At 34.9% G+C, this 14,820-nt stretch overlaps 1 protein-coding gene and 1 long non-coding RNA gene across 2 annotated transcripts; both read right to left on the minus strand.

Annotated features, from left to right (window-relative positions):
• Positions 1-1,335: 1,335 nt before the first annotated feature.
• On the minus strand, positions 1,336-6,543 carry LOC142234742 (uncharacterized). The gene is made up of 2 exons (XM_075305915.1): positions 5,550-6,543; positions 1,336-5,360 (listed from the first exon to the last, which is right to left on the minus strand). The coding sequence occupies exons 1-2, from the start codon at positions 6,541-6,543 to the stop codon at positions 1,336-1,338; spliced, it is 5,019 nt and encodes a 1,672-aa protein (XP_075162030.1).
• Positions 6,544-9,073: 2,530 nt separating this feature from the next.
• LOC142219456 (uncharacterized) lies at positions 9,074-10,057 on the minus strand. Its single transcript, XR_012717584.1, has 2 exons — positions 9,395-10,057; positions 9,074-9,336 (listed from the first exon to the last, which is right to left on the minus strand). It is a non-coding gene; the product is annotated as an uncharacterized LOC142219456 (long non-coding RNA).
• Between the last annotated feature and the right edge of the window lie 4,763 nt (positions 10,058-14,820).

Consider the following 14,820-nt stretch of genomic DNA (forward strand, 5'->3'; position numbering starts at 1 on the left):
AATGGACTGTATAGTTTAATAATCTCCCAGAATCGTAAGTCAGTATGAAAAAACAGAAAGTAAATAAAAAGAGGCAGTTTCAGTATAAACGTTATAAAATTTAGGTTTATTGTGGATGGCGGCTGCTTACCAGTTTGACTGACAAAACACAAGTGAAGTATTGAAAATTCATTAGGCAGACATAATTAATTAGTACAAGGTAATTTAGAAAAGGACAAATATTTGAAAATAATTTGAGTGAAAACTTTCCCTGTGTGAAAGAGAAAGCTGCTAGGGTTACCACTATATCAATAAATAAGCAGATATGAACTTAACTATCTAGGTGTAATTCATTTTAGCAATTCATAGATTCAATTAATCAATTCAATAATTGTTATACGATAAAAATTACTGTTGAACAGAGTTCAACATGCCGCCCCTCTTGCAGCAATGCAACTTAGTATGTACAGGCTCCGGATATGATCCAACCGAAGATCGTACTTTGCGCTATTGGCATGGAGGACGAAGTTTGAATTAATCCAGCCAAGAGTAATTTTGATAGTTGGTCGTTTCCAATGGCAACCTCGATATTCGATGGCTTATAGAAGTGGGGATCAGCCAAAGTACCTAAATGGTTGTATATGGACTGTAGTTTTTTTTCAGTTGTTGCTTCCGGCAGAGCCATGTTAAAATGGGATTTGACGAGTCCAATAATTTGCACCTTTACGGTTTCATCATGATATGATTGAAGGCATAGCGTGCAGAATTCGGACTGGCCCTTTTTGGTCGTACGGATATTTAATCGGTCTACCATCGATCTCAGTATAATTGTCTGCTTTCCGGCCGAATTCATCATCATCCGAACACTGCCTGTACCATTTTGGGCTAACACTCGAGCTAATGCAGTAGGCAAAAATACATGAGTTTTTGATCGGGGACTTAATCGCTCATGTATGTAGTTCCGTTGATTGTGGCCTTGGGATTTACGTCGAGAATTGCTTGTGGTGTGATGTCCTGATGACGAATGCTGAGGTTTCACGGGCTTGTGCCGGATGATTTTGGTAATATTCCGGTTAGAGTTGGATGTGGTGTCAGTGTGGAGCATGGTGTGGTGATTTTGGTTGCAGACGAGACAAGTTTTTCGTGAGCGGCACCAATCACGTGTATGACTTGAACAAAGGCATTTAAAGCAAAACCCTTTTACTTTAACTTCCTCTCTTCGCTCACGAACGTCCATTTGGTGAAATTTCCCACAGTCCTTTAACGCATGCCTTTGGTGGCAGATGCGGCACTTTGGAACGCTGGATACTTGGCTGTAAGCGTAAAATGTTGTTAAGTTGTGAACGGTTGTGGAAATTAATGTTTAGCAGTAGGAATAACACAAAGTTTAGCTATTGGGCGAATTATCAACCCATTTTGGGTGCGGATCTCAGCTACACGTACGTTAGAATCTTGCCCCTTGAAGACCTTCAGTACTCTACCCAAACACCATTCATTAGGGGGGAGGTTGTCTTCCTTGACCACAACAAAGTCGTCTACTTTAAGATTTTGTTGGGTCGTCTTCCATTTGTATCTCCTTTGGAGTTCACAAATGTACTCATTCTTCCAGCGTTTAGCGAAATGAATTTGCAAAGTTTTTAACCGTTGCCATCGGTTCAGCAATGTAAGATTGTCGGAATATTCTTCAGGAACAGCTGTTAAAGCTGCTCCTCTCAGTAAATGACCAGGGGTTAATGGGATTAATTCGTTTGGATCTTCATTGATAGGTGAAATTGGCCTAGAGTTCAAAATGCTTTCAATCCTAACAAGAAGTGTGGAAAATTCCTCAAACGTAAATTTAGTGTTAGCAGCAACTTTCCTTAAATGAGACTTCATGCTCTTTACAGCCGCCTCCCATAGTCCCCCCATATGTGGGGCGTGAGGCGGAATGAAATGCCATGAAAATCCGTGTAAATTATACTTATCAGCAATCGATCTATTCACCGTTTTCAGGAATGCCTTATACTCTATGGTCAATGCCCTACTCGCTCCTACAAAGTTAGTGCCATTGTCAGAGAACATTCTGTTAGGTAACCCTCTTCTTCCCACAAATCGGTTAAAAGTAGACAAGAAAGCTTCAGTTGTAAGTTCGGAACATGCCTCTAAATGTACAGCTCGGGTAGAGAGACACACAAATATTGCAGCATAACCCTTTTGCAGTTTAGCATTTCTAAGTCTGGAAGTTTTCAACTCAAATGGTCCAGCAAAATCTACACCAGTGTTAGTAAAGGGTAAGGAAAATGTACACCTCTCAAGTGGCAGTGAAGACATTATTTGAGTGCGAACACGATGCTTGTATACAGTGCATGTGCGACAATTTCTTATACAGTAACGTATTGCACTTTTCAAGCGAATGACATAAAATTCTTGACGAATTGCACGTAACATAATTTTGTGTTCTGAATGCAACAACATCTTGTGAGTAAATTCAATAAACAGTTTACAGAATCGTGATTTTTCAGGTAATATAACAGGATGCCTTTCATTGTAGCTGATGTCAGAACTGGCCAATCGGCCATTCACCCGTAATAGTTTTTGGTCATCAAGAACAGGGTTTAACGTTAACAGTTTGCTTTTTGTGCCAATAGCACGGTTGTTTTTAAGAGCTTCATATTCAGATCGGTAATGAGTCCGTTGGGCCAAACGAATCAGATTAAACTTAGTCAGTAAAATTTCATCTTTAGTAATATAGTCAGTATTAGTAAAATTGACCGTTTGTTTTCTACAATTCCTTACAAAACGGTATACATAGCAAAGAACACGTAGTGCCCGACTAAAAGATGAGAATCGATCTAAAAGATCCTCAGTTTGAGTTTCAGTTAGAAAATTAGTTACTTTTCTTTCAAGTTCAGGCTCGCAAAAGTAATTTTGTTTGGGCCAAAATTCTGCTGATTTTAACAACCATTTTGGTCCATGCCACCACAGTTTATTCGAGTTAAGTTCAGAAGCTGTGCATCCTCGAGAACCAATGTCTGCAGGATTATCATTGGTTGGAACATGTCTCCAAGTAACATTTCCAATGTTGTCCAATATTTCAGATATTTTGTTAGCAACAAAAGTCTTCCAATGATATGGTGGTTTATCGAGCCACGCCAAAGTGATTGTAGAATCGGACCACAGAAAAATGTCAGTAATAGTGAAACTCAAATTTTGACAAACAGATTTCAGTAGCTTTGATAACAGTGTAGCCCCACATAACTCTAATCTTGGTAAACTAACAGTCTTAAGTGGTGCTACTTTACATTTTGATACCAACAATTGTGAGGTTCTAATATTCTCTGAAGAAACAGTGCATATGTAGATACAGGCACAATATGCTTTCTCAGACGCATCGCAAAATCCATGTATTTCAACTCGCTTATCAGGGGAATAGTTGATCCATCGAGGAATCTTAATAGATTCAATATCAGAAAAATTAGAAATAAAATGCTTCCACTTTTCCATCGCATGTGGTTTGACTTCCTCATCCCAATTAGTTCCATCGATCCACAACTGTTGTAAAATATCCTTCGCTACAATAATGATGGGTGCCAACCATCCAGCAGGATCAAATATTTTTGCGACAATTGATAAAATTTTCCGTTTTGTCAAAAGAGTACAGGAAGTAGGAATGTTGGAGACGGTATAATAAAAAGTATCGGACATCGCGTTCCAACGAATGCCTAATGTTTTCGTCTCGCTAGTGTCTTCCAGTTTCAAAAAATCTTCATTTAGAAGATCCTCGGGGGGTACGCCTTGCAGAATATCCGGATGGTTTGCAGTAAGTTTTTTTAATGGGAATCCAGCTGAGTCAAGCAAATCAGTAAGTTGTAATAAATAGTATCTTGCTTCAGCAACCGAATTGCCACCTGACAGAACATCATCCACGTAAATCTGATGTTGCAAAATGGATGCCGCAGTAGGATGCGTTGATTTTCCGTTCTCACTTAATTGTCGTAGAGTTCGGATTGCTAAGTAAGGAGCACAGTTTACTCCAAACGTTACAGTTTTTAAACAGTAGTCACTAATTGTCTCAGATTGCGACTTTCGAAAGAGAATTCTTTGATATTGTCTATCTTCAGGATGTACATAAATTTGGCGGTACATCTTTTGGATGTCGCCATTAAACACATATTTGTAGAAACGCCATCGAAGTACCACATTCATTAAATCATTCTGAAGTATTGGCCCAGTATGCAGTATGTCATTTAAAGAAATCCCAGTCGAAGTCTTTTTTGAAGCATTAAAAACAACTCTAACTTTTGTGGACGTACGTTCAGGTTTGACAACCGCATGGTGAGGAAGATAAAAAGAGCGGTATCGCGAATCTAAACAAATTTCAGTGGATGATGTCGGCTCCATGTGATCAAGATCTAAATATTCTGATAAAACTTTTGTATACTCGGATGAAAGATCCGGGGACTTTTGCAAAATTTTTTCCATGTGCATATATTGCCCCATGGCGGATCGTCTTGATGACCCCAAGACTATTTCCGTCTGTAAGTCTTGCCGAAATGGTAGTCTCACCATATATTTTCCATTTGGTAATCGACTAGTGGTTTCCTGATAAAATTTTTCGCACCAATTGTCGTCTTCCGACAACAAATTCAAAATGGGAACTTCTTCCAACTCCCAAAATTTTCTTATGTCATCGTTTAGTGTATCATTCGATGCTGTCCATGATGCAAACGTGGAAACAGTTCGTTGTGCAGGAGGTCCACTTATTAACCACCCGAATTCAGTATTTTGTGCTAATAAACTTCCTGCCACATTCTTTTTCACGCCCGATTTAATAATGGATGGCAAAATATCACTTCCTAACAGCATATCAATCGGTCCCGGTTTGCAAAAATATGGATCCGCCAAATTCAATTCATTTAAGTCAGACCAGTCAGAAATGTGTGTTGGTGACCCAGGCATTAAATGTTTCAAATTAGAAACGACTATCGCAGAAGTGTGTAACATATAGTCAGATTTTCGGGATCTCAAAGTAACATGGCATATTTTCGATGAATTTTCAAGTACAGTTCCTCCAAGACCTGAAATCCTCGTGAAGGATTTCTTGGTAGGAATTTGTAGTCTGTTCACAATCCTGCTAGAAATAAATGATTCCTGTGAACCCTGATCAATAAACACCCTGATAGTGAATATTGTGCCTAAGTGCTCAATTTCAATTAACGCAGTAGGTAAAACAGTTCCTTCGCAAGACTTAGTGTAGTTCGATTGGACATGCGTAATTGGATCATTATAAACAGCAGTGGACGTACTCGGATGATCTTCAGTATTGGCGTCAACATGGAACGACGTTACATTTGATTGGGAAGTTCGTTGCGTCGCTCTTCGATTCTCAGCGTTGCTGGAATCTTGATGTAAAATAGTGTGATGTCGCTGTTGACATTTTTGACACACGTTATCACTTTGACAATTTCGAGCAGTGTGACCATATCCTAAACAATTGTCACAAAGTTTATTTTCGTTGACAAACTTTCTTTTTTGTGTGAAAGACCATGATTTAAATTTAGTGCAAGTACGTAGCGAATGATTTTGCTTACAAGCTCTGCAGGGTTTATAATTATTTTCAGTTTTAGTGTAGTAATTGTTGGACTTTTGTGAATTGATAGGCGGATTCGATGGTTTTCTTATATCAGTTATTGATTCCAACATATTCAACCGCCTCGAGATAAAATCGTCAAGTTGTTCCCATGACGGCATTTGCTTGTGATCATTTAACGAATTTTCCCATGCCGTTAAAGTTTCATCGGGTAATCTTGACGATACCCAGTACACTAGTATGGGATCCCAGGAAACCACTGATATATTATAAGTTTTCAGTACTGAAAGGCAGTTGTTTATCGTGTACTGTAAATTACGAAGTGACTTTCCCTTTTCAGTGGTAACGCGATCAGATTCAAAAATTTTCCTCAATTGGTGATTAATGAGAATTCTTTTATTTTCATAGCGTTGCCGCAAAGCATCCCATGCTAAACCAAAATTGTCATCAGTCAGAGCGAATTGTTTTACAATTTGGTTAGCTTCACCTCTTGTTTTCGCCCTTAAATGAAATAGTTTTTGGGCAGGTGACAGTTTTGGGTGTTTAATATAAATGGCCGTGAACATGTCCCTAAAACCTGGCCATTTATCGTACCCCCCCTTGAAAAGTTCAGTGTCGCAAGGAGGCAGTTTTACAGAAAATCCGCTGTCGGCATCAACAGGTCTATTTTCAATACGCGCCACTGGAACCGATGACATTTCCAACTTTCTTCTTTCGATGTCCATTAAATCAAGAATTGAAGTCTTACATGTCTTGTATGACCTGCAAGATTCATTAAATTTGGAATGCATAGATTCTTTTTCCTCTTTGCTTAACTCTTCACGGGTGGTCATTTCAGTTTCGTAGACCTGAGTCAATGTATGCCATCGACGATCTAAATCATCTAGATCTACTTGCAGACTAGAAAGCGTATGTTCAGTTATATCAATTGCAGCGAAGTTGGCGCAGTAAGTGACAACTTGGTCAGAGAAAAATATAAACTTCTGTGACGACATAATGTGCGTTTCAGTTTCCTAAGCAACAGTACAGACTAACGATTACCGAAAACAATAATCAACAATAGATTATATTCACAGAATGTATTTCTCTCGCCACTCAGAGAGAAAAGTTTTCACAGTTGCTAACAGAGAGCTACTATGATACAAATAGTGCAACAGAAAATTATGTTCCTTGCTATTTCAAATGTGACTCAACAGATCAAGTAAATGAATTCAACAGAGAACTGTAAATAACTTATGCAAAAGTAGGCAAGTTCACAGTTAAAGTCGATTTCCAGGGGCGACTAAAATGGTCTCAACAGAATAATTCAAATACACTCATATAAAAGTAGACATAGGCACAGTTCACCACCAGTTTACAGATTCTGTTTTTTCTTTACCAATATCAAACGGTCAGAGTGGGTTGCAACAATGTTGAATATACCACCAAATAAAAAATGTTGAAGTATACAACCTAACAAACAACATACAAGAAACAGTGTATATGTGCTAAAATGTTATTGTATATTAGCCCCAATAGCTAATGTTCCAACCTTTCACCTCCTCGTAAACTTCTTGTAGCCGTTAGTAAACACAATGTTTATTGTATATGTATAATATCAATTCCTCTTAGGATCTTTAGGTTAACGAACCATAAATGGAGAATGCGCAACTTTTAGTGCAAGGTATCCTCATTTGATAAGAATGCAGCGAGTTGAACAAGTATTTCGGCAGACAGCGAAATCAAAACTTTATCGCTGGAGATCACCACTGATAAATATAACTGTAGATTGTTATGTCTCTTTCGGCAAAGAAAATACAAGTGCTGATAATAAGTACGAATCGTCGCAGCGGATTTGATAGCTGAATTCAAGTTTAAGTTTAATGGTTTTCAAATTCAAGTATAATGTATCCACAAATTTGGATCTCAGTACAAAATCCCTTCTTCGAAATATATTAGTATCTAAATATATTAGTACTCGGAATAAATGGGACTTTGTAAAATTTTCAGTCAATAATAAAATAATGTTGCCTTGAACACTCAGTTTCTTGAAAAATAAAATATAAAAAATTCCACGAAGTACCGACCACAGTCTCAGTGGAACAATGGAAATTCGTGAATTAATTGATGCAAAATTAATCAACTGAAAAAGCCAAGCATAATACTGAAAATGTTATATCAGCTTGACATAACAAAACCAGCTTTTACGCCCAAGAAAGTCGAACTTTAATAAGTTCAATGCCAATCAAAAGAATAAATTCCCATTCACGTCTCAAAATGGCGAGAATGAAACACAGCGTTTCCAATATGGTAATGATTTGCACCAAAATTCATTTACTTTGCCTTTCGTTAATGCTGGTTCTTGTGAGAAGAAAGTAAAAAAAAACAATTTGTTGCAATTAAAGGGAATTCAAAGAATATAACAAATTTTCCCACTGTGTAGAAGCACAAATATCAATTCCTCCAAAAAAAGACGGAAAATAATTTTGTTCAAATTAAATATTCAATAATTGATTTAAATATTTAAATGTGTAATATTTCTTCTCTTTCGGTACGTATTTCCCTTTATAAGCAAATATTTCATCCACCTGTGATGTTCCACTTCATAAGCAAATATTTAAAAATTCTACAAGTAAGTAAGTTCCAAATTTCATTCAGGCATTTCATTCATAGGTAAGTATTTTAAATTTCCATAGATAAACCTTTTAAGTTTCCATAGGCAAGTATTTCAAATTTTCATAGGTATTTCAAATTTCAAAGGTATTTTCTTCATAGGTTTCCACAGGTAAGTATTTAAAAATTTTCATAGGTAGACTTTTTAAACTTCGATAGGTAAGTATATCAAATTTTCATGGGTAAGTATTTCGAGTTTTCATTTCTCATGCAATCATCTGACATATCAATCATAAGCACAATTAGCAAAACTTTAATTGTTCAATTGCAAACTTGCTCCTTTGTTATATTAGGAAATTGCACTCACAGCAACTCTTCCAATTACATTAAAAAACAGTGATCCCACCAGGAAAGATAACCTTCGACTAATTTTAGAAAACTTTTTTAGAAAGTTTTAACTAAGCAGTATTAGAATCGCTGATATCACTCCGATATGGAAACAATAAATAAATATTTTCCGACAAATTCAAGAAAACCAATTGGACATAACTAAGTTTTTCCAATTATTAAAGACAATTTTCTAGTTTTAAGAGAAATCTTGTATTTCAAAATTACAAGAATGTCTTTAGTACCATACGAAATTCATGATGGACACAGTTTTGGCTAAATTTCAAAATTCAAAGAAATAATGAACTATTTTGTAAGACATACGATATTAGGAAATCTTTATGCTTTGTGTGCAATTTTTTTTTCCGTTTTTTAGTTCATTTAACTAACGTACGCAAAAAGTTACTTGAGTAAAATAAACTTTTTTCAACCATAATGATTCCATGAACCAATATAAAATTAAATTGGCTTTAGTGAAATAGAGAGTTCACTTTTTTCTTTGAGTGTATGCAGAGAAAATTTTCCAAAATAAAAAAATTAACCAACTAAGTATTATTTCCTTTTAATTCTATATGAAGAAAGCTTAACTTTCCATATATTTTTCAGTGTATAATCAATGGTATTTTTCTGTATAAATTTTTTAATTTCCTTTAGTGTATAATTTAATCATGCAATAGTAAATAAAATCCTCTGTAAATTGTGCAACTTGAACAATCATTAAATCTCCAAACAAGGAAATCATCATTTGTATTTTCCCTTTAAGTGATCTTCCTTTCGCGTGTTTGTCTTCAACACTGTGATGGCAACACCTTTTTATACATAAACATTATTTTTCTTTTATTCATATGTATACTAACATCCACTCACCCCTCTACTTTACCCTCCTCTCGTTGATTCAAACACGTAAGCCTTCAATTGCCAATATGCACCGCATGTGCCTTCCGAGCACCGTTACAACAAAAACACCAACCAAACTTTCGTCCACCAACTCCAACTCATGAAAACCAATAGACAATGATTGGATAATCATTCATATTTTGATTCAACAGCGTAATTTTCCAAATATCTCGCCCTCAATTTTTGTTTTAATTTTCCAAATTTATACTTTTAATTTTGTTTCTATACGGTCTCCTTTTTTCCAATAAACTTTCTTTAAGCTCTCCACTTCAACTACTTTACGTCTTAAAATTTCAATCAAAATGACAATTTGCCGGCTTTGCTAATATGACATCCTCTCTTTCTTAAGATGCAGTCACAGAGATGCCCTATCGATTTCAACTTTTTTACTTGCGGGATTACAATATAACAATTTTGATTTCATTTCATTATATATGCAAGAAATGATTTTAGAAGCTCCTAATTCATTAAACTTTCAGTTTGTTTCTGTTAGATATCATCGATGTGAACCACTTAAACAAAGTGAAATAATAAATAATTATTTCCCACGTATAATGATTTCGTGTTAACAATAGGGCAAGTATGTAACCACTCAATTAAATGAGAAGCAAAGCAAATATTGTCATCGTTAAGAGAATCCAAGATGTTATGGTTGTCGGCCAGTCCGACTGCGCTGTCAACTTTACAGAATGCAAATGTATTACGCAGAACTTAAGAGAGTTTGGTTGATATTAACGGCACAGGTTTATGATTTGTAATTTTAACAGACGGACGAATATAGAATTCGTATAAATGATGTTAAAGAGTTATTGACTGAGACTATGTATGAGCGTTTGAAGAGGCTATTAATGTAGAGGATTGTTGTGGCTGAGTGTGACTAGTATTCAAAGCAAGTGTGAGTTAACAGTGGTGTTATTGATCAACGTAAATATTCTTTGAATAAATGTTGAAAACAAATGTTGCGAGTTGACCGGTAAGTATCAACAATATAAATGTGTCTGTTATGAAAATTAGATATGTTGCAGGTAAGTATGCATGAATGTTATAAACATAAATGTTGCAAACAAATGTTGCGAGTCGATTGAGAATATCAAAGGTAAGTATCCAATGTAAATGCTAAAAACATTTCTGCTATGAATGTTCAATATGTTGAAGGTAAGTATGCACGAATATTATAAACATAAATGTGACATACAAATGTTGCGATTCGATTGAGAATATCAAAGGTAAGTATCCAATGTAAATGTTAAAAACATTTCTGCTATGAATGTTCAATATGTTGAAGGTAAGTGTCGTAGACATAAACAGTGGGTAAGTATGTATGGATCTAAATTTTAGTGTTGCTCGTAAAGCAAAACCACTTCCAATTTACAGTGTTACAAATGCTTTCGTAAAAAGCAGCATTCTTTCTTCATGTAAAGAACTTAACATAGACCTGGTAACGAGAGAATTTGCATTTCTGCAATAATTTCAAACAATTTACACTCGTTGATAGTCTTGAGAATACACAACCAGAAAGAATATCACCCAAATTATCAAACGAGCCAACACAAGATTTTAAAAGGGTCTCGTGAAGAACCTTTTCAAAATTAATAGTTGTGCTTGTAAAGCAATATAGCAGCGCTTTCGTAAAAAGCTATTTCATGTACTTGTCTCATGAAATGTAATGTAATGACTTGTGCTTGCCCAGTAGCACAGGCAGAAACTTTAACAACAGTTGTCATAAAATTTCAACAAAAAATTCCACAATTTTATCCGTTCACAAAATAACAAATTTTACGTACCTCTTTTCCATTATAGATAGAATATACTTTTAAGAATCAGTAATCAGTGGACGTTATCCAAAACTTTTCTTATCTTCCAACTAGTCCTTTGAACGGTTCGATGGACCATGTACAATTCCGAGACGGCTTAGACTGGAATGGACTGTATAGTTTAATAATCTCCCAGAATCGTAAGTCAGTATGAAAAAACAGAAAGTAAATAAAAAGAGGCAGTTTCAGTATAAACGTTATAAAATTTAGGTTTATTGTGGATGGCGGCTGCTTACCAGTTTGACTGACAAAACACAAGTGAAGTATTGAAAATTCATTAGGCAGACATAATTAATTAGTACAAGGTAATTTAGAAAAGGACAAATATTTGAAAATAATTTGAGTGAAAACTTTCCCTGTGTGAAAGAGAAAGCTGCTAGGGTTACCACTATATCAATAAATAAGCAGATATGAACTTAACTATCTAGGTGTAATTCATTTTAGCAATTCATAGATTCAATTAATCAATTCAATAATTGTTATACGATAAAAATTACTGTTGAACAGAGTTCAACACAGGGTATAATATAGTCGGCCCCGCCCGACTTTAGACTTTCCTTACTTGTTTTTCAATATGTGTTTCATCCGTTTTCGATGTACCACTGCAATCAGTTTTGCGACAAAATTATTCCATGTTGACCGTCCAAAAATAACATTTTGTTCTTGAAACATGTTTGGGGTGATTATATTCCTTCTCTGCGTGTGCCTTTCTTCCCGCTAAAAGGTGAGTATTAAGTTCGAGTTTAGCCGTTAAAATCAAAACTAAATCTGTAAAAGCAGAATATCATAATTTTTTTTGGCAAATTTTATTATAACTTGAAGAGGAATTATACAAAGCAACAACTGAATAGAATTATCAAAGAAAAGATACCGTGAAAAATGTCAAATTTTGCGACAATAATGCGAACTTAATACCGACCTAAAAGACTTAAAAATCAGATCTAGCGAGGAAAACCCAAATTGGCAACACAGAATGCCACACATATCAGCCACACCGTATACTTTCCTACACTGTTAGAAAAATATGTTTTTCATATGTTCCGATATAAACAAAATGTGTTTCGGGCACGATTTTAAACCACAATATATTTAAGTGCGAACATGTAATTTTCCTAAACTAACACTAAATGTTTGGGACATCTATGTTAATATGTTAGAATATATTATGTTTGGGGCATGAATGTTTCATAAAAATCATATGTGTGAATACAAACATATATAAATTTACAAATTTCAACTAAACATACATATGTTGTGATATTTTATTCAAAGCGACAGAGAGAGAGTATAGAGAAAGAAATAGAGATGGAAACCGGGAGAGTTGACGAAAGATATCAATATAACACAGCAAAAGGGTCAAAAGAGAACAATTTCTGTGAAACCGCTTGTATGTTGTTTCGGAAAACTGTTTTATGATAAGGCCAAACATTTGATATGCTTAAGTCTAAATATTATTTAATTTGAATAAAGAGAATAGACATTCGGAACCAAGAGAATAGACATTTGAAAAACAAACAGCAGATATTTTCGCCTTGAGAGCAGCATTTTATGTATGTGTGGACATGTGTTTTGTTTATCATTTTGGCATTATGGGCACAATTTTTTTCTTGGTTCGTTAAAAGAAATCAGGGGTCTTCATAAAAATAACGAAAGGGCACTATACTCTTTTTAGAGTCGGGACAGTAAAATGAAATAAGGAGGAAATAGTGAAAAATTACACAGTAAAATGTATAAAAACAAAGTTTAGTTCCTCTTTATTAATAAGTAGTCCACGGACACCTTCAAATATAAAAGCGGTCATTAAGTTCGAGTTTTACAGCTAAAACAATTTAAAAAGTTTATTTTCTTTAAAATGAATTATTAAAGAAAAATAAAAGGCATTTTAGAGCGATGGTGTTAAATGCTAGTAAAAAACTGTTCACTCCTAAATAAATTTATGTTTATATTATAAAATTATGTATGTATGTTTATACTCGACTCCACGTTCTTCTTTTGTTAGTTTTTGAATTCCTTCCAAATTTTAAAGTTTTGTACAAAAACAGTTTTATATTACAAGATTGTTATTTTTGCAATAAAAAATAATATTTTATCCAAAAATCAGTCAATTTCGTTTATATCAAGCACTGTTACTGACTATAAATCTTTAATAACGCACATTTCGATGTTTCATTTAAAAAAATTAATATAGTATAAATATAAATGTGTAAATTAAAAAAAAAAAAAACAAAACAAAAAAAATGTTCGGTCGGAGCAGGGATTGAACCCACGACCCTTTGCATGCAAGGCAGACATGCTAACCACTGCTCCACGTGGCAAACAAATGTATGCTTCTGTTAAATAATGTTATGTTTGCATGGGCTCGTGGGCGCTGCAAACTATGCTATATAAATGTAACTTAAAACGATAATTATCTACTGGTGACTATAACAGCTACGTAGCCAAGTGGATAGTGTGTTGGCTTACAAACTGTATGGTCCTCGGTTCGATTCTCCGTGCAAGCGAAAGGTAAAATTTAAAAAATTTATAAAAGTGAATAATTTCTTCAACATTATTTGTATTACAGAGAAAGGTGCCAATAACTAAAAAATTTCGTGGAAGTGAAAATTACGAGTATGTTAGGGAATGAGCACAATCGTGTTTGGGAAAAATTCTTCCAAGCATATAATATTTTTGGCTCAAAATGCTTCCAAACATATAATATGTTCACATAAAACAAACATATTAATGTTTCGGCAGTATGCAATAATATATGTGCTTCCTGCAAAATATGTTTGGAACATATGTTAAAGAAGCGATTTTTTTTGAGGGTGTATACAATGATGGAAAGTGTGATTACGGCATTTTGTCGTGTTCATGGAGGTCTCTCTGTATCTCACCGTCATAGAACTTCCCCTACATGAATGATTTAAACGACTTAAAGTGTAAACGAATAAAACATTTGGCATGTAAAATTTACAATTGTCTAACAAAAGTTTCAATGCCATTTTAAGGCAAAGGTAGCATACAGTTAACAAGAATCATGAATGCACTCTACCACCACGGAGACGCACGATGTAAAAGGAGATTTATAAATTGTTTTGTAAATTTCCACTACTTGTCTCAGGAACAAGTTTTCTTCATCCGTTCATACAAAGAACAAGAGATTACTTTCAGAGCGAAAAAAAAAACAAAAATTCTAGACAACGTTAATCATAGCTGGTGTGGAAATTCTCTTACATTCATGGTGCCAGAAGGACAAGCCAAATTGCGGTGTGACGTCGTAGTAAAAGTTACTTCTGGTATACCCTGCCTCCTCTTCATCGAGATGTTCTCGTTGAGCCTTTTCACCTTCATTAACATATGAATGAATGAATTGCCCAAGAACACAACCAAATGTGTGCAAGAGGCACACAATAAAAAACCATGAATAAAAAAGGTGAAATGTTGCATGGTATTGTTACGGGCGGTTGGAATTGATTCCCTCCTTTTTTTTTTTGATTTGTGAAAATCTTCCATTGTTTAGTTCCAAACTATAGTGCGAGGGGTTGCTTTCTGGTACGTTTTGTTTTTGTCCCTTGGAATTTGTGGCTTTTACGATATAGC

This window comes from Haematobia irritans, chromosome 1 (assembly GCF_050003625.1).
Source record: "Haematobia irritans isolate KBUSLIRL chromosome 1, ASM5000362v1, whole genome shotgun sequence".
Classification (NCBI taxonomy): Eukaryota; Metazoa; Arthropoda; class Insecta; order Diptera; family Muscidae; genus Haematobia; species Haematobia irritans.

Excerpts from the sequence above, each read along its gene's own strand:
- LOC142234742 (XM_075305915.1), bottom strand. The coding sequence starts at position 6,543 with ATGTCGTCACAGAAGTTTATATTTTTCTCTGACCAAGTTGTCACTTAC. Across the intron at positions 5,361-5,549 it reads TTATAAACCCTGCAGAGCTT|ATTCCAGCAACGCTGAGAAT; the intron begins GTAAGCAAAATC and ends TTTTACATCAAG.